We start from the raw sequence: 27,812 nt of genomic DNA, 5'->3' as shown, positions 1-27,812 counted from the left end.
TTCTTTTCTTAATTTTTTGCTTCTTAGGACCCCACCCACGGCATATGGAGGTTCCCAGGTTAGGGGTTGAATTGGAGCTACAGCTGCCGGCCCACACCACAGCCACAGCAACGCTGGATCCTTAACCCACTGAGCGAGGCCAGGGATCGAACCCGCATCCTCATGGATCCTGGTCCAATTCATTTCCGCTGTGCCACAACAGGAACTCCAAAACATGTTTATTTCTAATTTATTAACTACTTTAGTGGTTTTAACATTCAAACTCCTTGGGGATTTGGAGAAGGGGTCAGGGAAGGAAAGACTTTGCTTACTAAGGTGGTCAGAGACAGCTCGATTTGGACAAGGGGACCCCCAAGGCCTCAGGAGGGCCGTCTCTAGCCCAGAGAGCCCTGGATGAGACCCGCTGATCAGCGAGCGTCATGCACTGCTTTTACCATGTGGAGACGCTCTGCGTGTTCTGTAGGCCAGCTTTTCCTGGGAATCGAGTGGAGGGCAGACAACAACGCGTGTGTGTCTGGAGGACAGTGCATGCGGCACGTGGTTTGTGGGAAGGGCCACAAGGGGTGACTGGCCCCGTGCCCTGGGGAGGGGATGGTCTACCAAGTGAACACCTCAGCGGCCCAGGACAAATGACTGAAGGACCATCCCCAAGCAGCTCTGCCCTGCACGGACAGGGGCCTGGGACCCCGGAGCTCGCAGAGGGAAAAGGCAGTCCTCCCGCCCCTAGCCAGAGAGGCAGGGCCCTGCTGTGGGGCAGGAGGCCTGCCCGAGGTGGCGGGGGCGGGGCAGTGGCGGCCAGGGACTGTAGGGACTGGTAGGCCTGAGGGCGGACTGGATGGTGGCTGGCCGGGCAGGCCTCAAGGCTTCCCTCAGCGGCCTGCCATCACCCCCACTCCAGCGTTTATTGGTACCTAGATGGCTGTATGGCGCTTCCCCCCAGTCCTCTTTCCAAGGGAACCTTTAGTTCAGGCTCCTTTGTTTCTTTCTCCGTCATCTGCTACCCAGTTAACCTTTGTTCCATAAACAAGTGGGCCCCTGGGTTGAGGGCCCAGGACTGTATCTGAGGCGGGAGGGGGCAGGGTTCGGGACTAACGGAGGCCACAGCCTGGGTGAAAGGGAGCGGCCTCCGGCAAATCCTTAGTCCCGTGGGCTTCCAGTGCGAGAGGGAAACATCGAAACATGTTCCCTCAAAGCCTCCAAGGAGGATCAGAGACACAACTTCCAGCTGCTCTGTCCCATGCCTGCCGCTTGAAGAAGTCCCTGCTAGATCAAGGGCCAAGCTGTGATGTCATGAAGGAGGCGGGGTTCCTTTATCCCCGAGGTCAAGTCTGAGGAGACTCCCACTGAGCATGCCCAAGCGAGACTTCCCTCCTCCCCGTCCCCGCTGCCCAACTCACTGGAGCTGTCTAACTGCAGACAAACAGCTGTCATCCGCTAATGAGAAAACAAACGCAAGCTGGCTTGTGGCCCTTGCTGTGGGCCTTAATACCACTTATCCAGAGGGGGCAGGTGAGTGAGGAAGAGAAAGGAATGGGGGAGAGCAGGTAGAGGGAACCTCAGTTACACAGGCAAGGGGTGTGGGGAATAAAGCATCGGGAGGGGGTCCCAAGGCTTGGACTTTGATCATCAAGAGAGAGAAAGTGCAAAACCAAAAGCCAAACGTCGCATCACTTCTTTGTAGCTGACATCTCATTCAAAGCACAAGTCAACTCATTTTGCCCGCAACTAAGTCTATTAGTGGGGCTGCAGTCCCTCGGGGAGGCCTACCCACATACTTGGCCCCCGCGGGCTACCAGGGCCCGGAAGAAGAGGCATGCGACATGGACACTCACAGCACAGGGACAAGAGGAAGCGACCTTCGGGCATTTTCAAGTGCACAGAGATTTCTGAGCGGCCAGAAGGAGAGCCTGTGAAGCAGGCTGATGCCGCTCACGGGAGCTGCCGGAGACGGAGGGAGGTGAAGAGCACCTGCCGGGAGCTCAGGGCTCAGAGGCCAGCCCCTAGAACAAGTCTTCGTCTGGGCCGTACTCACCACTGAGAAAGCGCTTCATGGTGTCACTGCTGGCCAGCTTCATGGCCGTCTGTCCCGAGTAGGTGGCCAGCGTGGGGTCAGCCCCATAGGAGAGCAAGAGCCAGATGGTCTCCAGGTTGTCGTTCACCACCGCATCATGAACTGGCCTGTGAGGCAACACGTGGTGAGGAGAGCAGGGCCCAAGTGGGAACCTGGCTGTCCAGGTTCCAGGCCACGTCATCAGGGAAAGTCCAGTGAGGTGACCGCAGTGTAATGTGGGTAAGACTTCGGTGGGAGAACCACCTCTAGCCTGCGCCCCCCCTTTCTGTCACCAACTTCTTTCTCATCCCTCCAATTCCTCTCAATTATGCCTCCCCACCATGATGGGACAGTTCCTAGGGCACAATGGAGCTCCACTGGCCACCCTGAAGCTCAGGGGAGAATGGGCTCCTGACCAGGGATAAACTGAAAGCAGATGCTGGGAGTATGAATGGAAAAAACTGGATAAACTGGCCCGGAGCAGGGATGAGCAGAGCTGCTCCGCACGCCGGGAGGCAACTGAGTGGAGCCTGCATCCTTTGACCCAAGTCCCCCTACTCGGTAGGCAGCTCAGGTGTCAATTCTGGCCAGGCCCTCAGAGAGAGAGCACGGGAAAAGGGTGCAATTTCTTTAAGACACGGCAGGTGTCTTATTTAAAAAAAAAAAAGAGTATAGAGATCAAATCAAGAATCAAACTGGGATACTGCCCCAAGATCAGCCTCCCAACTCTTAAGGCCTGAGATCCTGCCAGGATGACGTGAGGGGTGCGTGGGGGCATCTGACAGGATGGTCCCCAGACAACCACAGCCTTCCCTCAGCAACCACTGTGGACTGGCCAGCCAGGAACTCATGCACCCTTGACCTAAACTGGTCCAAACTGGGGCAGGCTGTCTTGAGGGAGGGGCTGGGTGGGCAGGGGACAGGGAGCGGCTTCTTGCCTCGTGCCGTCCTGCGCGCTGCAGTTCACGTTGGCCCCGTGCTCCAGCAGGATGTTCAGGATGTCGGTCCAGCCCCGGGAGCAGGCTTCGTGCAGGGCCGTGTAGCCGGCGTTGTCGCGGTGATTCACATCCTCACTGTCTTTCTGAAGGCAGTACAGGACAACATCCTGCGGGGACAGGGGGAGCGCTGTGATCAGAGAGGCCCGACTCCTGGAACCACCCTGGTGGTTCTGAAGCTATCCAAATGTCCAGTCTCAGAACGTGCTCTTTCGTCCAGAGACTGACAGGCAAATCTCAAAATCTTTTGGCAAGGAAATCAATCTTGAGCTGCCATCGCCAGGGGCTCAGCTCCAGGCCGAGTTCTCAGCAGCAGGGAGACGCTCTAATGCCTGGGAAGACTCATCTGGGTGATCTGGTGTGGGCCCTCCTCCGGACGAGGCTCTCAGAGAGGCTCACCTGCCCACCCAGACAGAGCTCAAAGCCTTGGGCTCACCCGTCTGAGCACTGGCTCCCTAGTCTAGGACTTTTCGAGACAGCCCTAGACCAGAGAGAGGAGACATGTGCTGGCAAGCACAGCCTCTGGCAGTAATTCGAGAACTAGGAAGAAAGAATTGGTTTTAAGTACTATCCCTGGATGCTGGTTTTAATTGTTTTAAGTACCATCCCTGGATGTTTACCCCAGGGCAGTCAATTCTAGACCTCCCCTCAAATCAAGATTGTTCCACATATAATCCAGTGTGGCCATTCATCCATAGTAATGATCAGCTTCCCTGTGCTGAGATGATAGGACCAGAAGCAGGACTCTAGGCTTCAAAGCAGCTGAGCTGGTACAGGATGAAGCTGGTGAATGAGCTGAAGGGGACAGGAAAGGCAGCAGCCCCCCTTCAGAGGGAAACAGGCTGGTGGCAGCTACCAGGGGCCTATCATCAGCATCCCGGAGCCCCGGTGAGATGGGACTCAGCCATCCTGACTGACAGCTAACTCACCGGCTAGCTGGCGTGGGCTCGTGTGTGCCCGTGTGGGGTGCTGCCTCCCAGATTGGGAAATCTAGCTGCCTCTCTCTGCCCAGAGGATCACAAGGCCCCTACTCTTCTCACCTGGGCAGATGCTGCCTCCTCCCCTGGCCTCGGGCTCCTCCCCCCTCCCCTGACAGGCTGTCGGGCCTGCTCTTGCTCTGTCCTGATTGGTTCCCTATGGTTTCCTGCTGGCTGGTTTGGCCCCAGGTAAAAGAAAGTTAACTTAAAGGAAAAGGGCTGGTCATTGTTGTTGTTGTTGTTGTTTTTTCTTTACATCTCCCTTGGCAGTTATGCAGGCCTCCACGCTAGGTACTCAAGATAGATAGGGGGGGAGTCCCCATTGTGGCTCAGTGGGTTTCGAACCCAACATAGTGTCCATGAGGACGAGGGTTCAATTCCTGGCCTCGCTCAGTGGGTTAAGGATCCAGCATTGACACCAAGCTATGGTGTAGGTCACAGATGCAGCTCAGATCCCGCATTGCTGTGGCTGTCGTGTAGGCCAGCGGCTATAGCTCAGGTTCCACCCCTAGCCTGGGAACTTCCATATGCCACAGGTGTGCCCTAAAAAGCAAAAGAGAAAAAAAAAAAAGAAAGATACGTGGCTTGCCAGTGAGATGCTGTCTGTGTGGCTCTCCCATGCCAGCCAGCCCGGCTGGGAGTGGTCTTTAAATAAGTCACTTACGGGGATCGGAAGCCTTAAAAAATGGAGGGCCTACTCTATAACCCAGCCGCAGCACCCCTCAGAGCAAAGCCTGAGAAAATTACTGGCGTGGTGGGCAAAGATACACAGTCAAGGAGCTCATTTCAACGAAAATGTCCAACAACTTAACTGAATGATGGTGAATGAATCAGGCCTCCACCCCTACCTGGCACTTGGGAATCAAAAACACTTTGATATGAATTCAGACACCCGTAAACATAGTAGTTGAGTGATCTTGGACACATCACTTAACACTGCTAAGCCTTGATTTTAAATCTACCTCCACAGTCGGATGAAAGGACATGATGTAATGAGAGCTCTTAACATAACAAAAGAGGTGCTCAATAAACACCAGCTTCCTTTCCCATCCACAGGGAAATAGCTGGTGCGCTCAGCTCTGCCCCTCCAATGCCCTCCTGACCCCTCCACTACCGGAAGCCAAAAACACCAGGGGAATTTGGGGTGGGGGTGTGAAGCGTGAGCACTGATCACCACGTTCCTGAGTGGGGGAGCCACTGCACAGGGAAACTCAAGATGACATAAAACCCTCAAATCCCGTTTCTGGCCTAGGAATGTATGGGGTGATATTGCGTCACCATCGCAATGAGGTTCATCCTATACTGCCGTTCAAATGGGCTCCTGTTCCCACACACCATGGCAGGCAAGGAGGCCCCAGAGGGCCCTGTGAGGTAGGAGGCGGCCAGCCTGGGCTCAAGCCCCCAGCAAGCCCGGCCCAGGCCACAGAAGAGTCAATGGGGAGAAGCTTCTCCACAGATGCTCAAGCAATGGTACCACTGTGGCAGGTGGCAGTGGCGGGGGCGGGGGCTGGGGGGGGGTCCTTAGGTTCCTTACCTTATAGCCAAGACGAGCTGCCCGCTGCAGGAGGGTCTCGCCAGCGTTTTTGTTCACTATGAGCCGACGAGCCTCTGGGGGGATCTGCCGGGCTGTAGGTGATTCAGAGGCCTCCTCTGGGCCAGCACTTCGGGACTTAGAAGGTGTGCATGGTTCTGCGGGTTTCACTGGGCTGGGAGATTTGGGGGATCGTGTTTTCTGCTGGCTCCAACGCCCTTTGCCCTGGGAAGCAGAGACGCAGCCCTTGATCAGCACAGGTCCCCATCCATTTCTACCCTGCCAGCAGATGCTAAGGGGCTCAAGTCTTCAGCCCCAGAAACCAAGGAATGATGAGACACCTGGAAAGCAGAGCTCAAAAGGACACCCCAGCTTCTCTCAAGCAGTCTGCACGTTTCTCTACCTGCCTCGATCTCCACTTTGTACAAGTCATCTTGATAAATACGCAGGAGCAAATTCTGAGAGTGAAGAGAAGCAGAGACAGCCAGCTTTTTTTTTTGGTCTTTCTAGGGCCACTCCCTTGGCATATGGAGGTTCCCAGACTAGGGGTCAAATCGGAGCTACAGCTGCTGGCCTCCACCACAGTCACAGCAACACAGGATCCAAGCTGCGTCTGCGACCAACACCATGGCTCAAGGCAATACCAGATCCTTAACCCGCTGATGGAGGCCAGGGATCGAACTGATGATTCCTAGTCAGATTCATTTCCGCTGCGCCACGATGGGAACTCCTGCCAGCTTTGATTAAAGAGGTACAGCTGGGAGTTCCCATCGTGGCGCAGTGGTTAACGAATCCGACTAGGAACCATGAGGTTGCGGGTTCGATCCCTGCCCTGGCTCAGTGGGTTAACAATCCGGCGTTGCCGTGAGCTGTGGTGTAGGTTGCAGACGCAGCTCGGATCCCGCGTTGCTGTGGCTCTGGCGTAGGCCGGTGGCTACGCTTCTGATTAGACCCCTAGCCTGGGAACCTCCATATGCCACAGGAGCGGCCCTAGAAAAGGCAGAAAGACAAAAAATAAAAATAAAGAGGTACAGCTGTGAAAGCCTTCACTCTTTAAAAACTATCCCCCCCGCCCCCCCAGCATCCGACCCTCACCAGGCTTTTGCCGTCATCCACCACACTGTGTCCTGGCTCACACTCATGCCCACGGGGCCAGTGGAAAGCACTCAGGGCTTGCCAATCTGACAGACCTGGTTTTGAATGCTGCCTCTACCCGCCACCCAAACTCTCTGAGCCTCACTTTCTCCCTAGCAGGGTCTTTGAGATAATAAACTAGAACAGCTCTAGAACAATGCACAAGGTGGGTGCTCACAAAACATTAACAGTCCTTTTCTCACGAATGACCCCTGTGTGTCTCCTTTGTCCCCCCATTTTCAATTGGAATGTCTAGATCCAGTTCCCATGCTGGGCCTACCATGGTTTATTGAGTCTAAAGGGGCAGGCAGCTTGTCTCTGCAGTTGAGGGGACTTCAGACGGGGAGGGGAGGAACTGTGTTTGAGGAGCTGAACTCAAGGAACTACACCCAAAGCACCTCACCCGCATCTGGGCCCAAGTTAGATGATGAGATTCTCAACTTGAAGCTGGTGCCATAACTGGACAAGACTTTAGGGGGCCTTGGGAAAGGAGGGTGTGACTTCCATGTGAGGGGGACACGAATCCCGGGGGGGCTGTCCTCAGACTCTGAGATGGCCTTGATGATCCTCGGCTCCTGCTATTCATGCTCTTGGGTAGCCCCCCCTGCCCTTGCACTGGATAGGGCTGATCTGTGTAGCCAACAGCAGAAAGCAGAGATAACTGTGTGTGACTACCGAGGCTAGGTGCTAAGAGGCAAGGTGGCTTCCGCTTTGCTCTCTGTTGGATGGCTCCTTCTGGAGGAAGCCAGAGGCCAGGTCGTGAGGAAACCCAAGCAGCCGTTCAGAGAGGCCCATGGGAAAAGCAAACAACAAGCATCACCTTGCCGCCCATGGGAGGGAGCCGCCCTAGAAGCAGATCCTCCAGTCCCAGTCAAGCCTTCAGATGAATGGAGCCCTAGCTGAAACTATGACTGCAACCTCGTGCATGGGTGACCCCAAGCCACCCACAGCGGAGCTGCTCCAGAATTCCCGACCCCCAGAAACTGTGTGAGATAATACATGTTTATTGTTGGGTTAAGCTGCTAAATCTCAGGGTAGTTTTTTACACCACAAGAGATAACTAATATATCCCACTCATCTAAATCCCTTAGGGCACCAAGGTCTCACTTAAATCCTATTTCTTCTATTATATTCTACAACACCCTGGTCCCCACTGCCCTCTTTCTCTGCACACCCAGGACACCTAGTCGAAATCCCATAATCCAGTGCCTTATGCCTGACTCTCCTAATTTCCTTCTGTTGTTTCACGGGGAAGTCTGGCCTCCCCTGTTGCGTTTTAAGCTCCCCGGGGTCAGGGTTCGCATTTGCCGCTTTCTCTTTTGTTCCCTACAGCACTTAACTCAGGGCTGGGCACATCACTGCAACAAACATTTGTTGACTTGATTCCAGCCAGCTACATGCACAGCCTGGGCAGCCAAAAAAGTTGCTTAGAAAGATATGAAGCCAGGAAAGGAATGGCAGCAGGGAAAAGGCAAGGGCTCAGGGCAATTGTTTCCTCTGGAAATCCCAAGACAACAAGAGCTGCTATCCGTCCACATCCCGAAAGGGCAGAGAGGTACAACAGCTAGCAGGAAGGCGCCGGCCAGGAGTGTAGAATGCTGCTTTACTGCCAGGAGGATAGCGGGCATACGTATAATGGCGATACTGGAGGACGCCGGGTAAAGCACCCAGGTTCTGGTGAAGCCAAGCCAGGAGCCAAAGGGCAACTCTCCTTCTAGGGCCCAGAGCTGCCAGAGACAAGGGAGGCTGCCTGAGAGGGGGAGGAGCAAGAGCAAATGGGGGCCCCCTCCCCCTCCCCTCTTCCCCCCTGGCTCAGAGCCCCTGTGGGAAGAAGCCTTTGGCCAATGCCCCAGCTTTAGTGTTGCAGGCGCGTCCCCCACCCTCCCCCCTCGCTTCAGACTACAAAGCACCGTGCCATGGGGGCAACCGGAGCAGGTGGTGGTGACTGGGAGAGAAAGAAAGGCGGGAGGGAGAAAGGGAGGCCCTGTGAAGGGACAAAACCTCTCCGGGAGAACATTGCAGCGGACACACCGCCAGGCAGAATAACCAGACAGAAGCATCAGCGTGCGCTGCTGAATGTCAGGCGGCTGGTCACCTTTGTGTGGGACGGGGCCATCTGAGAGTCTGGGGAAGGACGGGGGAGGGAGACGCCCACCTTTTGCCAGAGCTGCTCAGGGTTGCAGCGCCTCCCTGCCCGGCTGCCCCCTCCCCCAGTGTCTCCCAGACACAGACAGAAGCCACCCATTCACAGGGTAGAGGCATATGGAAAGAGTGGGGGGGGGGGGCGGGGCAGCCAAGCCTGCTTCCCATGCCATGTCTGTCACTCAGGACCACTGAGTAACCTTGAACCAGGCCCGTAACCTCCCCAAGCCTCAGTTTCTTCACCACAGAATGAAGACAACGGCACCTACCGATGACAGCTGCTGTGGGAATTAAGATCGATCAAGCACCCAGCACAGACCAGACTTCCCTGCTCCTGCCTTGGCCCCCGCTGGGGGTCCAAGGGAACTGGCACCGCTACCTTGCCTCTCTGTGCCTCTGTCCCCTCATTCTTGCCTCAGCCTGAAGCTCGAGAATGTATACCAACCTCAGAGAGAGCACTTTCCTGTTAGCAAAGCCTTTCACATCCGTTGCCTCCTTTGTTCCCCCAAGTACCCTCATGAGATGGAAAGGACATGAAGTATCATCTCCATTTTTAAAGACGCAGAAAGAGGCTGGAGTGCCTCATTTGAGCTGGAACCAGATTCCAGAATGAAGGGGAAAGGAGGAGGGACTCGAGCTCCTGGGTCTCCTACCTTTTGCCAGTGCCACTCAGGGATCCCTGCTCTGGAGCTGGAAAGAGCCCTAAGAATCGCAAGCACCAAAACAAGCCCACTATGACCTTTTTTTGGTTGGTTGGCTGGTTGTCAAGATAAATATAGATTACAGGTCTACACTGGAACCTGACCTTCACTTCTCTCGAATGCACAGCTCACCCAGGATGAGGACTGTGTGGGGCTTTCTGGGTTGTACAACATGGAAGTCAACACCGGTAGCATGAACATCAGACCCGAAAGGGATGTCAGTTTCGAATGGGGCTTCTAGAATGGCTGGCCACCGAGGGGCGAGTGCCCACTTTCCTACTCCTCTGCTCCCGGGAGCAGCAGAGGAGCTGAGAAGTGGGGCTGAGGAAGTGTAGCTATAACTGGCCCAAGTGGAATTCCTTCAGTCCCACCCTCAAGCAACCTTTGTCTGGACGTCAAGGGTCTTGCTTCTACAAGTTGTCTTCTACCCTGAGTGACTCAGAAAGCTCCCTGATGGGCTTCTAGTGAGTTAGGGCCAGACAAAAGCTTCTTGATTGGATGTTAACGCTTTCCTAACTCAAAGGAACTCCAAGGCTTATTGAGGAAAAGCCACCCACGGGCCAAACCCTATAGTTTGCAAGTGCTCACTGTTGGCTCTAGCTTTCATCCCCCATCTTTGAATCCACACGCCAACCCCTCTGGAACTAGTTTAAAATGCTTTCCTGAATATGGGTGAGTTTGCTCCTCCCCACGCACTTACTCACTCGCTCACTCCGAGGACGGCTGACTGAGCAGCCTACGGAAAATCTTCCATCCTAGCCCACTCCTCTTCCCGCAACTCCCCTTTCTGACAACTCCCCTGAGGGGTAAGGTACCTTTGCCTCTTCTGAGACCGTCGCCATGTGCTTGGTCTTGCACTTTCGTTTTCCTGATGGCTTTTCTGAATTTTCAAGGCAGGCTGGCTCCTCCAGGTTATTTGGGAGGAAACCATTTGGTGAATCTGAGATCCCCTGGGCTTTGTTGGGCAAGAGAAGGTTCCTGTTCCTGAGGCGGTGCTCCGAACTTTGGGAGGAAGTCTTCTGCTTACGGGCCTTTAAATCTGAGAAGGCAAGAAACAGGAAAGCCTGGATGTCAGGGAAATGGAACACAGAAAAGCGACACTTTCCTCTGAGCCGAATCAGAGCACCTTGGGGATCAGAATCTCAGTACAACTGTGGAAGCCTCCGGCTACCGGCATCCGGCGTGGTGTGGACCAGTCCACGAAATGCTTCTCAAATGGACGCCGTACTTCAACTTCGACATCGAAGCCCCTCCTCTGCCAGCAGGAGGCCACTCCCAGCCCTGCCAGCAGGGGGTGGCCCACCTGGTTGTCTCTGAGATGAGGATTTCCCCATAGCCCAGAGCACATCAGAACTGTCTTCCACTTTCTCCCCCTTTGTCTCTTTCTCCACTCCAACAGCAAAACAAATTTAGCAGCTCTGCTGAAGCGAAGTAGGAAGTCTGCCGGGGTTGGGAGTCAGTGGCAGAAGGCTGCCTTCATAGCCTGAGCTCTACCCACCTGAGCACCCTGTTGGTCTCTCTCCAAGCACACAAACATCAAAGCCACAGAAAAGCCCCTGAAACCAGAAGGTGCCATGGGCCGACTTAACGGGTGGGCAATCACAGAAACCCGCTGTCTTCCCAGGCTGGAAATCAAGTCACTGGGTCACGCTGGGCAACATCTCTAATTCTAGCCAGAGTGCACTGAACAAAGCCCATTCCGATTTCAAAAAGGCCTGCTGGGAATTCCATGACCAAGAGCCTCATCCCACAGGGTCAATCCTAAACCCCAGGGGTAGGCGGATAGGTCGACTTTATCCTTCTCTTAACATCATGTTACATGAACTTGGCCACTAGCTGTGCGATTGCTGAGGGCAGGTCATAATCTCCCTGAGCCTCAGTTTCCATGTCTGTAAAATGGGGAGAACATAGCCCACATCACAGGACTGGTGTGAGCGTTACGTGAGGGGATATATGCAAATCCCTTTATAAAGTGTTATAAAGAGCAAGGCATCATTATCATACTATTTAAGTATAAGCTCTTCAGGTAAAGCCAAGCCTATGTTCTTCATCTCCCTCACAGGACTAGCCAAAAGTTCAGTACGTCTATGAAGTCACTGCAGCCTCAGTTTCTCCAAACTGTGAAATGAGAGGGTTAAGCAAGATCCAAGAGTCCTCAACTCACTTCCCCCGACCTTGGCACGGGCTCTTACCTGTGACATCACCAAGGGCAGATCCAGATGGCAGGAACCATCACTACAGTATGAGCATCGTCTGTAGGTCATGCACAGCTCCTTGAAGGCCAGCTGGTATACCACCCCTTCCTCCCAGCGAGCCCCACCGCACCAGTGGTTTCCCCACGTCTGTCCCAGAACTGCTGCACTAGACGGCTTCTAATGGCACGACTAGCTTCCATGTTCTCAACCAGGTCTTCTTTCTTTCTTTTGCAGCCGCATCCACGGCATATGGAAGTTCCCAGACCAAGGATAGAATCCAAGCCAGAGCTGCCACCTATGTCACAGCTGCAGCAATGCCAAATCCTTAACCCACTATGCCAGCCTGGGGACCAAACTGGTGCCACCAGAGACAAGCCAGACCATTAACTCACTGTGCCACAGCGGGAACTCCTCAACCAGGCCTTCTGATGCAACAAGTTTGGGCTGAGGCAAAAGGGGAAGGAACAGACGGTGCCTTGTGAGGACCTCAGGAAACATGGGGAAGCCATATTACAGCATTCAATGCCACAGGAAAAGCAGCAGCTCCTTCCTCGTGTACCCAGGGCAGGGCAGGCTCTGGAGTCTATTTGACTGTGATGGAGCAGCCGCACAGTAGTAGAGAAAGGAACAGAGAGTGAAGGTGGCAGCCGTGTGAGTGGCAGTGCCTGTTCCTATGCCCTCTGCAAATCCAGAAGGGAGAGACCCAAGCCCAGGATGGCCAGACAGGTCGTGAGGCTCCCACAGGGGTAAGGTGACCTGTCTAGTTTGGTCTCTGCCAGACTCTCTGTTATCAACCTGAAAGAGGGCGGTGATAGGAAGACTCGGAGCTTTTAGAGAAGAGAGATGTCTGCCAGGCAATTCCTTCACGAAGATGTCACCGTCAGATCTAAGGAAGGTGACCAGACCATAGGCCAAAGCCAAAAGGCTCAACTCAAAATGTGTACACATGCACGCACACACATGGAGGGAGAGTGACCTACTTCCCAACAACTGGAGCTGCCCTCACATTAAGCAGGATGTCTTGCTGAGTCATGTTCCCACATTCCTGGGTGTGGGTAAGTTGAGGCTACCTGTCAAGAGTGCTGTGGAGATCTCTGCTTTGGGTGGAAAACTGAGCCAGGTAACCTCGAAGGTCCTTCTGTTCCAAAAGCCGATAAGTTCTGTAAGAAGCTTCCCAGCTTCTAGGAAACCAGCCCTCATTAGAGAAGACTGGGTGATACAAAAGCTCCTCTTCATCCTAACGCAAGTGGCCGAGGCCAACTGCTTGACAACTTGTTCCTGACCCATCCATTATGGCTCTGGCAAAAGAAAAGGGGGGTGGAAATGACCCCCGCTCTCACATGGTTGATGAAAATTAGCTTAATTACGCTCGCAAGCGTAGGGATAGGCATCGTATATATCTCTACCTAAAGAAAGCCAGAAATGAGGTTTATCCTTCTCTGCATTACAGCAGACCCAGAATCTACTACCACTCAAACGCAGGTATTCAAGAATTACCATTCAACTAATCAGGAGATTGCAGATGCTTACTGGCAGCTCAGGATGAATACATTATAGGATATGATCAATTGTCGCTTCAAGGGCAGAGGGCAGAGAAAGAGAGCAAGAGACAGAGGTGTTCTCACTGGACCACGGATGTGCTTTTTGCTCCTCTAGAAACTGGCCATAGGAATGGCCCTGAAGAGCACTTAGCGGAACACACTGAGCGTGGCCTCGGTGACAGTCTGTGCCTCCACAATTAGGTAAGATAGCATCTGATGTGGCCAAAGGAAGCCTGGTTTTCTCCTTGCGCTGCCTGCTTTTCCAACTCAGGTCCGACAAAAAAGATGCCACCTTGGGTCACCTCAAGACTTCACTCTGCCTCTGAATAACCTTTGTGCTTTAACCAAGAAAGCCAAGTTGTGCTCGCTTCTACTTGAAGTTCTTCTGCTGGGCCGAGGAAACCATTGTACTTCCTTTTAGTTTAGGGGCTGGAGGCATCCCAGGAAAGGCCGCCAGCACCCTCTTTCTTCTCGAACCCAGGATTCAGGAGAGAAAACCCAACCTCCCCAAAGACCCAGCTCCCTCAAGCCAACCAGAGAACTCCCACACCAAGGACGTCACTGCAGCCTTGCCCACAGGTTCAGTCTTTTACAAAAAATCGGAGAGCTTGGGCCTTCGTGTCCTCTGTTCCCCTGCAGGTCGGTCTGAACTTATTCAGGCTCGCGCCCCTGCCCAAACCTCGGGACTGGAGCTGAGTGACCCCCTCTGGCAGCTGGAGCTCAACAGCACCATGTTTCTCTGGGTGCAGAGGCCTTTGGCTGGCGTAGAGGCAGAGGCGGAAACACCCAAGATGCCCGAGGGTCCCCAGAAGCCAGAGTCGCTGTGGTTTGGGGACCGGTGGCAGCAGCCCCTGGCTGGCCTTACCTGCTCTCCCTTTCCGCCGCTGCTCTTCCTCTTGCTCAGTCAGGTACTCCCCAGTCTGGTATTTTCGGCTCTTCTGCCGTCTCCGTTTCTTCCTCTTCACCAGGCCCTCCTCCTCGTCTTCCTCTTCCTCCTCGTTGGTGTCCCACATTTGCCGGGCAGCCTCTGTCCTCCAGGGCATCTCTCGGGCTCGCCACAGGTGCCTGCGGCCCTGGCTCAGCAGAGTCTTATCCTGGGCATGGTGGCTGCGATACTGGGTGTCCCGTTGGGTCTTTCTCACCTTTCGACGTTTGGCCGGGGTGGGGGTCACCTCCTCTTCCTCCTCTGTGGGGAAGACTTCCTGGCTTCCCATGTCACTGTCTGCCATACCAGCAAAGGAGCTACAGATGCTTCCTGTGGACGGGATGTACAGAGGACGGTCAGGGACCTCTTCAAAGGACAAAGAGTATGGTGGCGAAGCAAGTGCCCTGGATTAGGAGTTTGAAGGTCTGGGTTCAAGTGCAGGTTCTGCCAGTTATTGGCCGTATGCTCTGGGAAAGTTCCTTCACTTCTGTCTCCTCATCTATACACTGAGAACACTGTGCTCTGCCTTACTGACCTTACAGGGCTATTCTGAGGCTCAAGTGAGACAATTTGCCTGTAAGCACTTTACAGAGTCCAATATGTGACACGGCTATGGAGCATCCAAACCCCACAGCCTTCCCCGTGCACGTGCCACTTTCATCCATTCCGCCAACTCTCACTTCGTGCTTACAAGGTGCCAAGCATTGCAAGAAGGGCAGGAGAGGGCCACAACGTGTACAGAGGGTGAGGAGGGCAGACTGACATGGGGCCCCGGCCCAGCTCACTATGTGAACCCCAAACGTGCTGACAGAGCCAGCCGGGCAAGCCGAGTTGTCACCAAAGAGTCTCAGGAAGAGTGAAGCAAGAAGGAGCCCCTTTCCTGTGACCTAGCCTGGGTTGGTCCCACCCAAATGCTCTTCAGCCAGGCCCTCTTCCCTTATGCTGACCCCATGTCCTATTTATCTGCCCAGAGCCCGAGGGCGGGGCTTGCTCCCTGTCTCCCCCCGCCCCTGCCGCCCCTCTGGCCCCACTGCAGCTGTTCCTCGCGGTTGGGCAGGCACCTCCCCCTACCCTCCACCACCCCAGGAGGATGGGACCTTTCCTGCCGCCTCTGCCACCCGGCCAAGAGGCCATTTCCCTCCCCACTCCTGCCTTCAACTCTGTTAACAACACAAGCACAATCCTAAACTGGCCCAGTTGAGCGCTACAGGAGATGGGACATCTTTGTCAGAAGCAGCTCTGAGACACCACCATCCTTCTCTCAAGGCCCGGCTATTAAGCTGACAATCCCCCAAACGCAAGCGAGGTCAGCAGAAGAAAGAAATGGTTTGAGGCAAGCGGAGCGGCCCTTGACCAAAGGCTTCAAGTCAGTTAGACCACTTAAGACAGCAAATATCCAGCATCCTTTCCATTATACAGACCAGGCAGGGAACGAAGTGTTCTAGTTAATCTAATATTCTGGTTAACACGAATCACCACAGAGATCACACAGGGATCACCATCTTCCAAAGAATCAAATACACTACAATGTGTTTAACACTAAAATGGGAATGGCTATAATGTAATCGCTCTTTGATGATTCAGAGGACACTTCAGGATTTTTCAAGGCCTCCGGGCCGTCATTATGAGCCCCAATTACCAGCGTGCTCTCCATGTGCTGAGGTGCCCATTAATAGAATGTCAGATAACTGAGTTTACACGGTGCCCCGCCTCCCACTCCATCTACTTTGCATGGAAATCTGGGTGAGTTGGGGCAACTATTTCTAGTGCTAAGTACCAACATGGAGGCCAGCAGACAGTAGTAGTGACTGGAAACGACTATCCTTTTTTAGACACTGGGCGTGGACCAACGCACATTTAAGGGACCAAATGTGATTCCGCTGGCTCTGATGACTCAGTGACCATTTCCAATTTTGATGATGCCTGTCACAGAGGGCAAGAGGACAGAGGCCCAAAGGTTAAATGTCTGTGCCTGAGGTTGGCCCCACTAATCATAAGACATCAAGGCCTGGAGCAGAACTAGCATTCCTGAGCGGCCTGGGCCTTGCCTCTTGCCACCGTTGGCTGCCAACAGGAGATGTCTGATCCTTGTTCTGAAAAGCTAAGCAAATCAGCCTAAGATCGTGGGCAATGACCCAGCTGCTCCCCTGTGCTCCCTCGTCTCTGCGAGGAGCTGGGCACCTTGGCACAGTGAATCAAATTCCCACCTCTCCCCCCAACCCCGGGCCAGTGGCGAATCCGCTCAACGAGACCTCTACGTCTCTTTGCGGACCAGCGCCAACGTGGACGGCAGCCTCAGGCTCACTCACCAGACTGACTGCGCGTCCGGGTGCTGAGGACCACGGGGATGAAGTCACGGAAACTGCTCTTGGCTTTCTTCTCCAAGGAACCTGGGGTGGTGTGCGGTTTCAGGGCGGAAGGCAGAGAGAATCACAGTCAGAGTCTCAGGACGCAGAGGCCCCCCGAGAGGCCCGAATGGAAAACTCCAGGGAGGGTTTGTGTTCTCCCTGCTTTCCATTTATTAGCTCCCCTATGCTGCCATCACCTATGCGTCTCTTTTAGAGAAGGAGCTTTTCCCGGGGGTTTTTGAAGCCTGGGAGCTGCGTCATTTTTGCTGACACTGACAAAGGCGGCGCACGGCATCGATTCGCCAGCACGCCGCAAAGTGGAAGGCCCGGCCGCCTGGACGACTGTGAGGCTGCTGCACCTCCACAAAGTTATCACTGAGCTGGAGCAGGGCCCAGAGAAGGGCAACCTCCATGAATCTGAGAGGATTGAGCGGGGCAGGAAGATGGGAGCAGGGAGCGGCGGACAGAGGAAAACTGCAAGAACAGACTAGAAATAGGCAGGTCACGTCAGACAGGCAGGGCCATGAACACAGGCTACTATGTATGGGCTGCAGCACCCGGCCGTCCCTCTGAGGAGGGCGCCGAGGACCTCGTAGCGGCAGAGCACACGGGTTACGCTCACGCCTCCCCCCCGCCCCCGAACACACTGCGTGTCCCCAAATGATAAGGATGTCTCGAAACCCTTGTAGCGAGCTATTACTTTTTAGCTTTCATGATAGGAGTTTTCAAATATGCCAAGGGTAGAGAAAACATGGTACATGACGCCACTCTGCTGTTTCGGTCTCAGTCTTCATTATGTCCGCTTCTCCTCTGAGCCCAGACCCACCGCAGGGTAAGAGGCTGGCCACTCTGTCCTACCACTGACCCAAAAGCGCCTCCGTCGGCCTCTGGAGCGGGCCTTACTCTAGGGTGACCAGCATAAGCCCCTACTCCCACCTCCCTTGGCCCTTGCCTTTGATTTCAGAGGTGTCAGCGACATCTTCCTCCCCTAGTCTCCCTTTGCGGGTCACCTTCAGAGCCCCTCCCCGCCGGCCCACCACGGGGATCCCCCTGCAGCCCAGCGACAGCGCCAGGACCCGGGAGGCCTACCTTCCTCGTGGCCATCGGCTCGTTTTCCCGGAGTCTGGGACTCAGGCTTTGTCGGCTTCCGGTGCTTGTGCTTTACCCTGACTCCATTGTGCTCTTTTCCTGAATCTGAAGCCCCCCTGGGGCTTTTCTTGGGGGGTTCCTGGGGGTCACTGGGCGGCTTCCGGCACTGCGGAGAGGTAGAGAGAGTTCAGTTTCGCTTCCAAGAAAGCTCCCTGCACACTGCCCCCGTGCCCTGATCCTGCCACGCAGACACGAGCTGCCCAGGTCGGGGTGGGAGCTGGGGCCGCCCGCCACCTTCCGCCGTGGGCTCGAGAGGCTTTTTGGACTGAATCCAGTGCCCAAGCTAATCCCCCGGGACATCCACACCCCATCATTTTAAACAGGTCCACAGAGTCTGCATTCACAAGCCGAATAAACACCCAAAGTCATTCGAAAAGGTGCAAAGTCAGGCCCCATACTCTCTATATCCAAACAGCAATAGACAGACAGGCAGAAAACAAAAATGCCTCTTCTGCAAGTTGGGTGACCACATTGTTCAAATAACTTCCCTGCGAATGGTATTGACACCAACAACTGAAAATAATTTTCGGACGGGCCAATTCAAGAAAAATGATCTATTTTCATGTGTAAATTAATACCAAAAAAAAAAAAAAAAAAAAAAAAGGTTCGACTAAGGCTAGAAGAAACACCTGCCATGGGAACAATTCCAATCTCCTCACACGTATGAAAGACACTGAGAAGACCCAAGCATTGTTAACAAGGCCTCTTTACACTCTGCAGCCCTTTCACCGCTTCCCCAACACCCCTGAGAAGAAAAGCTGCTATCATCTCCACCGAACAGATGAGAAAACTGAGCCTCCAAGAGAAGAGGTGGAATGATTTGTCCAGGGTGACACACAGCCCAAGGCGTCCACTTGCTTAGGAGCCACCAGGGACCGGGCAAACCTGCAAGTTAGCTGGCCTGGGCCTGCAATAAGAAAGCAGCCAAACTGGGACCAAGACCCAGTGCTCCTGGCACCCAGCCCGGGCCCCTTTGCCTCAGCTCTCGCTCCTCTCCTTCCCTATGTACCTGGGTCCTCCACTGGTTTTGCTCAGCCCCGCTCACACAGGGGGTACACGCATAAAGGCTGTGCTTACACACTACACGGACACTAAGCCTAATGGTCACACAGTCTCAGAAGCTTTGAGGTCTCTGCATGTATCCAACAAGAAACAGGGCAAGGCAGGAATTTCCAGCATTGGAATATCCAGGGAGTGCAGAATAAGCACAATGTTTTAACAACGACAGTGAACCCTAGGAAGTTGTTTTCCCCCTAAGCAGACCTGCACACCACCTTCTAGAAGGTTATCATTGTCCAGCTCCAGGGACCAGCAGATATCTTACTGATGGAACATTTTCCTGCTGGGGGAACGTGTCTCCAAGGAGTCACCACTCCCCATCCAATTCCAGGACCCCCGCTACCCCATGAACTCCTCCTGCCTCTTATTCAGCAGAGGGCTGAGCTGAAGATTCAAATTCAGTTTCTCTCTTTACTTGCCAGTTCCTACAAACCAAAGTGTTAGGAGAAAGAAAGAGGCAGGGAGGGAAGGGGAAGTTGGGGAACTGCTGCTTAAAGTGTGACCTTCAGGTATTGCCAAAAAAAAAAAAAAAACTCACTTTAAGGCAGGGGGAATCAAGTTCAATACACATCAACTTGAACATGTCCTATTTGTTTCTGAATATCATTTTTAGCTGGCTCTTTCAAGTACAGATCATTAACTTTTACTTCCTAAGATAGACAAAAACAAGTAAAACGGAACATCTAGAAGGGATTTCTGTCTGTCTATTCTGCAAGGGCAACACTCAAAGTAAAAATATATCGCCAACTCCGACTTAGGCAAAAAGCTGGGATGATGAGAGATCATGTTAGATGAATGTTCTGGTTAACAGAGTTTTGAAGGGTTTCCCAAAGAATTTTCCAAAGAATAAGAAGACAATAAAATACACCCAGCACCAGATGAAGCAGAACTTTCTTCGCTGATGGTTCTGAAGGCCCTTCAGGATTCCATGAGGCCTTGGGGCAGGTGGTGTAGAAGACAGGTGACTATTCTGACTCTTCTTTTTTTTTCTTTCGGTCTTTTTTTTAGGGCTGCACCCGTGGCGTATGGAGGTTCCCAGGCTAGGGGTTGAATGGGAGCTTCAGCTGCCAGCCTACACCACAGCCGCAGCAACGCCAGATCTGAGCCACATCTGTGACCTACACCATAGCTCATGGCAATGCCGGATCCTTAACCCGCTGAGTGAGGCCAGGGATTGAACCTGCATCCTCGTGGATCCTGGTCAGGTTCTTAACCTGCTGAGCCACAACAGGAATGTCCCATCCCTGATTTTAGTTTGCTTATCAATGGTTTCTTTGTCAGGAAAATTGAACGTAAGAAAAGAAAGATCTAAGCTAATTGCTTTCCAGAAAAATGGACATTTACCAAATCATTACAGGCAGTTGCCAAGGGCTGCTCCAAGGCCCCTGATCCTGTAACTTTATTCTCTGCCCTCTGCATCTGTCAGTGGGCCCAGTGAACTGTTCCTCTAATACAAGAAGGAGCACTGCCTGCCTGTCATCAAGCCACCTGCAAGACATCAGCTCCATGAGGGCGGGGACCACGTCTATCTTGTTGGTAATACTGACAATAATAACAGCAGCCACTAACACTTCCCGAGGACTCATCATGTGCCAGGCACTGTCCTAAGCATTTAGTCGTATCACCTCATTTAATCTTTTCAACAGCTTTGTTGACATATAATATATTGAGCTGTATCATACAATTCAATTATGTTTATAATTCAATTATTTTATACAGTCACAGAAAGTGTGTAAACACAATCACTATCTTGTTCCCTAAATTTTCATCACCCCAAGTGGAAACCCTGTACCCACTAAGCCATCACTCTCCAATTCCTCATCCCCTCCAGCCCTAGGCAACCAACTGCTAACCTACTCTCTTTGTCTCTATGAATTTGCCTATTCTGGACATTTCACACCATCATTTCATCTCATCTTTACACAGCCCTATTAGGAGGTACTATTATTGTCTCATTGCATAGATGAGGAAACTGAGGGCCAGAGAGTTTAAATAACTTGACTGATACAGAGTTCCCGCCATGGCTCAGTGGTTAACGAATATGACTAGGAACTATGAGGTTGCAGGTTCAATCCCTGGCCTCACTCAGTGGGTTAAGGATCCGGCGTTGCTGTGAGCTGTGGTGTAGGTCGCAGACATGGCTCGGATCTGGCGTTGCTGTGGTTCTGACGTAGGCCGGTGGCTACAGCTCTGATTGGACCCCTAGCCTGGGAACCTCCACATGCCGCGGGTGCGGCCCTAAGAAAGACAGAAGGACCAAAAAAACAAAACAAAACAAAACAAAAAACTTGACTGATACCGCACAGTTAGGACGAGGTAGAACCAAGATTCAAACCGAGCCCCTGTGCCTGGCTCCACAGAACCTACTCCTCACCAAAATGCTGTGCTGGAGTTCCTGTCGTGGCTCAGCGGAAATGAACCCAACTAGTATCCATGAGGACATGGGTTCAATCCCTGACCTCGCTTAGTGGGTTAAGGATCCGGCGTTGCCATGAGCTGTGGTGTTGAAGATATGGCTTGGATCCCACGTTGCTGTGGCTCTGGCGTAGGCTGGCAGCTGCAGCTCTGATCTGACCCCTAGCCTGGGAACCTCCATATGACGCAGGTGCAGACTTAAAAAGCAAAAAACCAAACTGCTGTACTGGCCTCCTGAAGATGTGGTCCCACTGCCTGGGAAGGACTGCTATGTAGCAGCCACTCGAAAAACACTTGCTAAAAGGTCAGTGAAACCGCCATGCATAAGGAGAGGAGAGCTAGTGTGGCACAGCTGAAGATGAGCACTAACTTTAGAGCCAATGAGACCAGAGTCTGAGCTCCACTGCTGTCATTTAGTAGGTGCGTAACTTTGGGTAATTTCCCCTCTCAGTCTGTTCCCTTCATTTTCTTATCTGTAAACTGGGTGTAGCGTTCACCTTGTAGGGTTATTTGGAGGATTAAGTTAGATAGTGTATGTGGGAGGCCCTTGGCACATAGCGGGAATTCAACAAATGGCAACGACCATAAGGATAATTCTTATGACCATCAAGGGCAGAGTGCAGTTACCTGAGCAAATGCTAGATATGTGCTCTATTCTGGCATGACCTATGCTCCTGCTTGGCGTGTCTGCCATACTGAAGTGGTCATGGGATCACTGGGACAAAGCCACCCAAACTCTGTCCCGAGGGGTCCTCAACCTAGAGTCTATGGGTGGGCTTTGGGGAAGAGGTTGGGTCCATGAACCCCTTGCAATTACCGGCGAAATTCTGCGATCATATTTTTGGGGATGGGGTCCACAGCTCTCATAAGCTTCTCAAAGTGCTCTATGGTCCAAAAAGGCTACGAATTTCTGCCCCAAATTTATGGTGCTCTGGCTAGAAATCTATTCACTAGTGTGGATCAACATCCAGTTTGAAGGCTTGTTAACGTAACCTTAGATTGCTCCGTATTTTGAATGAGCCCTATTCTCAACTGCTTCAAGAATCTCCTTGATCACTACTGGCCTTCAGATCCTCTTTGGAAAACACTGGATTCAGGTCAAGTTCTCCTGGCCCACCCTTTTGCCTAGAATCCTGCCATCACCCTTAGCCTATGAAGAACCCAGACCCATAGCACAGGGAACTCTACTCAATATTCTGTAATAACCTATATCGGAAAAGAATCTGAAAAAGAGTGGCTATAAGTATATGTATAACCTAATCACTTCGCTATACACCTGAAACTAACACAACACTGTAAATCAACTATGTATATGCCAACATAAAATAAAAATTAAATTGAAAAATCCCAGACCCAGCCACCCATCTGCCTTGGACACCAAATTGCCAATGGGTTGAAACCCAAAGCTGCTATCCCAAGCATGAGCAGGATAGGAAACTGATAGATGAGCCCAGAAGACGAACTGGCTCCAGTCCCACAAAACTCCAAGCGAATCCAGAGCAGGCTACCCTGGTGGTACAGAGAACAACCCTGTCAGAGGCCCCTTTCCCTCCCTGGACCCCAAGTTCTCGAGGCCAGCAGTCATCTCAGAAGAGGAAAAGGAAGAATGGCGAGGCAAGGGAGGGCCTGTTACTAATTGATTTCCCTCCCCGTACAGTATTCTTCCACTTTCCAACCTCATCTGGGACAATGGCTTCCCCAGAGTCCAGGACCCAATCACTTCCCACATCCTACAAACTACAAGCCCATCCCTCCCCCTATCTGGAGACCGTGACTTAGTAAGAGCCCTGATTCACCTTACACACGAGCCTTCCCAATCAGTAAGTTCACGGAGCTACTCAAGAGCACTGCACGGGGTTGATGTCTGCAGGACGCGCAGACCACTGGTGTCTCGGCCCTGCCCTCGACCTCAGCCCAGCACTCACCTTGGGTCCATGGGAACTTCGGACCATGCCCTTGGCTTGTGGCTGCTGTTCCTCACCCTCCTTCTCTTTGCCACACTTCATTTTCTTGGGTGGCGGAGATTCGGTCACCCCATCGGTCACCACCGAGTCTGGCTGCCACTTGTTCTTGCAAGAAAAGACGCCTATGCTTTCCTGTTTCACTTGGGCCTGCCCGGCCTTACTCCGCACTTCGGCTTGGCCCCTCTGGGGAGTGGCTGGGAGGCCATCGGCCCGATAGCAGGTGGCTAAATTGAAGACCACATCGCCATCCACCTTCTCCATTTTCACCCGCCCCAGGTCCACCTGGCTTCCGAGCTGCGAAAGCTCTGTGCCAGAGGACCTCTTGCTGCTCGGGACCACGTCCAAGATGAGCTCCTTGGGGCGGCTGTCATGAGGTAGCAAAGGCAGCTCGGGCATTTTGTGCAGGTTCTGGGGGGTGGCCAGGACCAGCTCGTGGGACATGTAGGTGGCCAGCACTTGGTTCTTAGGCTTCGTGTCTCCTGCCAGCTTCAGGCTGCAAGCCCCCTGGGGGCCTTCCAGCTTAGGAGTGCTGTCCGGGCAGAGGTGGCTCTCTGATTCCTCGGGCCCCTGAGTCACTCTCAGGTCCCCGGCGCTAGGCTGGACAGACAGCGCCAGGGTCCCTGTCTGAGGGCTAAGCGTCAGGAGGACAGGGTTTACTGGTTCCTCGTAAGGCTTGGCAGCAATCCGGCAAGTTTTGCTCTTTGTGCCTGTGTCCTGCTCTGGAGCAAAGGGGCCCCCGGGCCGTGGCTGCCCCTCGGGAAGTCCATGCACGGCCTCGCTGGGGCCAAGGGATGGCACGCCAGAAAACTCAGAAACGACGCTGGTGGGCCTGATGGGCACCCCCTGGCTGGGGGTCAGCTGCCCTGCGCTGGAAATGCCAATGGAAAGCAGAGACGCCTGGTGGTACGGTGACCAGCCAACAGGCAGGACCTGGGTGCTGGTGGGTTTCCCGTTGACTGAACACCGAGGGTAGATATTTGCTGGGCCTGTGGGCTTCCAGAGAGAGAGCTCCTTGGTTTGGCACCCCGGCAGCCCCGGGGCAATGCGGGCCGGGGTGTAACGTTTGACTGTGCTTGGCTGTCCCTCAGGCCCAGCCTGGCTGCCCTTCTTGCCACAGGGGACACCAGTGCTCTTGGGCTCCCCTTGATCGATGATGGAAATGGGCTCCTGCTTGGGGAGATGGCGGGGGTCTCGGTTGAGGCCCAGGTTGGGGTCTTTGTTCAGCAGGAGGGATGCGGGCACCGGGTTGGCCACTCCCACATAGGTGCCGGGAATGGTGCTGATCAGCGCAGTGGAGTTCTTCACCCAGGTGCTTGGGTCCCCGTTCCTCACGATCTCAGGAAAGATGACGAAGGGCGAGGAAGTGGAGCCCAGGCACGAGGTGACATTGCTGCCGGCAGCCTGGGTCGTGCGTTGAGACCTAGAAAGGACCGTGGAGAGGAGGGCCTTGCTGCTGGTGTGCACAGGGGTCAACACAGGCATGGGAGGCGTCTTGCGCTGGTTCGGCAATGGGAGCTTCTGGCGGTTGGACTTGGAGGAGAGGTCAAGGGGCATCTCGCTGCACTCGGGTGGAGAGGCCATCTCTCGCTCCAGCTGTGGAGGTGACTTGAGGGGAGAGAAGGTGACGGAAGTCCCTTCTGTTTGCTGCTCGGCGCCACCTGGCATCTTGGCAGGGTGCGGTGGGACTGAGCTCACGCTGGGGGCTGGCAGCAGAGGCTGTGGAGGTGGAAGCACCTTGGCAGAAGCAGTGGAGAGCGAAGTATCTGCCAAAGGCCCAGGGGCGCCCTCGGGCGCAGGCTGGGTGCTGGTGCTGCCAGACGGGGAAGCGCAGGGGAGCCTATTCACCTCCAGAGAGACCAGCTTGGACTCTGAAGTCAGAGGCCGGGCCACAGAAAACGCATATGGGTAAGACCGGAGCTCTGGGGAGGCCAGCACACCAGGGAGACACCTGTCCTGCAGGTAGGATGGCAGGACAGGGAGCGTAAGAGTGGAGGAGACTCCCAGGGTGGTCGGCAGTGTGGCCACGCTGAGTGGCTGCCCGCAGCTTGGAGGCGGGATATAGACCAGCGGCTGGCTCGGGGTCAGTACCGTCCCTGGCTGAAAGGACAGGGGGACTTTTTGCATAGCTGGTGCCTGAGCTGCAGGAAAACACACTCGACTCAAACTAAAGGAGGCCGGGATGGGTGCAGAGGTGGGAATGGCAGTTGGTGTGGCAGCTGGCATGGGCGTGGGGGCTGGAGTGAAGATTGGGGCTGGGGTGGGTGCAGGCACCGGTGTGGGAGCGAAGGCGGGGATGAGGGTGGGGGTAGAAGGCGGGCCAGAGGATGGGGTCGGGGTGGGCATGGGCACCGACGGGGGCGCGGGAGCTGCGGGAGGGGTGGACGCTGGCATGGGAGCCAGAACAGGAGTAGGGACAGGTGCGAGGACCAGGGTCGGAGCTGAAGGGGGCACGGGAGCCTGGATCAGAGCCAAGGGAGGTGCTGAAACTGGGACTGAGAGGGGGGCAGGGGTCGGGGCCGAGAGGGGGACGGGGCCCGAAGGGGGAGCAGAAGCTGGCACGGGCACCAAGACAGAGGCCGAAACTGAAAGGGGGTTTGAATCGGAGATGAGTGTGGGCACTGATGGTGGTGCCGGAGCCAGAGCCGGGACTGGTGCTAAGGGAGGGGAAGGCGCCGGAACCGAAGTGGCAACCTGAACGGGAACCAGCCCGGAATGGGGCACCGGGGCGGGGACGGAGAGTGGGACCTGGAATGGATCTGGAACAGATGGGGGGACGGAGGCTGAGCTGGGAGCGGGGGGGCAGATGGGGGCTGGCAGCGGATTGAAGTTAGTGGTAACCAGAGGCAGGGTACCCTCCACGGGGACGCCGGTTCCCAGAGTTGCCAAAATGAAAGTGTTCTTCTCCCCGACGCTGTGCCGAGAGTCCAAAGCCTTCGCCCCGGCTGGTGAGCAGTCCACCTGCTTGCTCATTTGGGTGCTGAGCGGAGTCCAGGAGCAGTCGGCAGTGCCGCTGCCGGCCTCGGGGCCATCGGAAGCGGGAAGCTTGAGCCCGTCTCCCGGGCTGCTCAGTGGCACCAAGGGGCCCCCCGCCTCTGCCACATTCCCAGCGTAGTCCATTTTCGGCTGGGTGTCGTCAGACTTGTCCTCTGACTTGTGCCCAAGTTTTTCGGTTGCACTGCCATCTGGGTCTGACCCCCGGGCATTGCTGCCACTTCCAACTGCCGTGAGCTCCACCTGCAACGACAGAGTAGTGTGCCAGTCTTAGCTAGCTCTCTGCAGATATGCAAGTGTCCCGAGGCCGGGGAGGAGTGACTGTTGGTCCTCTTTGCAACTTGATGGAGCGGGTCTCGGCAGAAGCAAAGAGCAGCTGGCTGATTTTTGTCTCACATGCAGCAACTCCTAGGAAATACCCTGGCCCTTGCTGGTCCCCTTAGGATGGCAGGCTGGGCACGTCACCCAGGGAAGTTCAGCTCCCCCTTTGGCAGGTGGCATTTGGCTCCGCGTGGCCCCTTACCTTGGAAAAACTGCTGCTGACACAAAACTCCTGAGTTCCAAAGCGCTGGCAGTCACCTGTCGTGGACTCCTCATCAGAAAGAGGTGCTCTTCTAGCATAGGAGAGATAATCGGAAAAGTGACAATGAGGCCGAGGCTTGGGGCCACCACCACCTTCCCCAGAATGCCCCCTGCCTGCCTGGGTTCCCATAAAACCTTCCTGTCTTGCTTCCCTTGGTGGCTCGGCCAAAATCACAAGGAACTGGGGACCGGAGGGGGGTGTCCAGGTTACAAACCAGAGCCTCCATGCCCAGCTTTTCAGGTTCTTGCAGAGGAGCCCAATGTGACCAGACTCCCCTCTCTGAGCTGTGTGTCCTGTCTTTGAGGGCTCTCCCCAGGCGTGTGGAAGACCCCAGCAGCTTTGCCTTGTCCCTAGAGCTTAACCATCAAGGAGACCGTCCAGGAGGTACTAGGCATTGCCAAAGGGGGACAGGTAAGTCACGGAGGGCCTCAAAAGGCATGCGGGCCACTTTTCTCATAAATGGGATCTTATCTTAAGTCTACAAGGGAAGCCGGCTACAGTATCATCAGGGTGACCCTTTTCTAAAACAACCACCTCCACTGTGCTTCGCGTTCTAAATCCCAACCATCATTATTAGGCTACGTAATGATACTGATTTGAGGCAGGTCACTGAGTGCCAAGGGGCATTTCAAGGGCACTACTTCCTTCCCTCTAGGGTACCTCTTTCCCTTTTCTAGAGGACCAGTGAGCTCCAGCCAGCATCTATCCTCCTTCCTACCTTTCTCTCACACTGGCATCCATCTCCTGCCCACTCCCCAACTCCCTCCTTGGCCTCACAGCATCACCGCATTTTCTCCCACCCCAAAGGGAAGGAAGCCTTCAGGGCCGGCCCCAAAGTCAAGCTGGTATATTGCAGAGGGAAAGGCTCAAGGCCAGAGAGCTGGGTCCCAGAGGAGGAAAACTCAACTGTACCCCCACCTCCTCAAAAAGTCTTCTCCAAAATCTGGGTAAGAATCTTAGAAAATGGTATATCCTGACCAAAAAGAAAAAAGATCAGACTGGGTGAAGTTGGAGAGAAGAGGAACACCCCTCTATGGACGTTCGCTATTTTGAGTATGGCAACAACACACCACTGCTGCCCCAGGGAAGACACCAATGGGGCTGAAGCCGTG

At 54.2% G+C, this 27,812-nt stretch overlaps 1 protein-coding gene across 9 annotated transcripts in view; it reads right to left on the bottom strand.

Moving 5' to 3' along the window:
* BCORL1 (BCL6 corepressor like 1) overlaps positions 1–27,812 on the bottom strand; it is a 65,377-nt gene that overhangs the window by 12,703 nt on the left and 24,862 nt on the right. For 8 of the 9 annotated variants that reach the window (XM_013986422.2, XM_021080543.1, XM_013986421.2 and 5 more), the window contains 9 exons: positions 26,641–26,731; positions 23,088–26,360; positions 17,629–17,794; positions 16,501–16,581; positions 14,132–14,521; positions 10,346–10,569; positions 5,557–5,778; positions 2,989–3,155; positions 2,033–2,178 (listed from right to left, as the gene is read on the bottom strand). In XM_013986422.2, the coding sequence (XP_013841876.1) occupies positions 2,033–2,178; positions 2,989–3,155; positions 5,557–5,778; positions 10,346–10,569; positions 14,132–14,521; positions 16,501–16,581; positions 17,629–17,794; positions 23,088–26,360; positions 26,641–26,731 (4,760 nt within the window). The remainder of the gene's footprint in view (positions 1–2,032; positions 2,179–2,988; positions 3,156–5,556; positions 5,779–10,345; positions 10,570–14,131; positions 14,522–16,500; positions 16,582–17,628; positions 17,795–23,087; positions 26,361–26,640; positions 26,732–27,812) is intronic. The other variant, XM_021080547.1, reaches the window with a different exon arrangement.

The sequence above is a fragment of the Sus scrofa genome, chromosome X (assembly GCF_000003025.6).
Source record: "Sus scrofa isolate TJ Tabasco breed Duroc chromosome X, Sscrofa11.1, whole genome shotgun sequence".
Taxonomy (NCBI): Eukaryota; Metazoa; Chordata; class Mammalia; order Artiodactyla; family Suidae; genus Sus; species Sus scrofa.
This window is presented reverse-complemented; position numbering and strand designations above follow the sequence as displayed.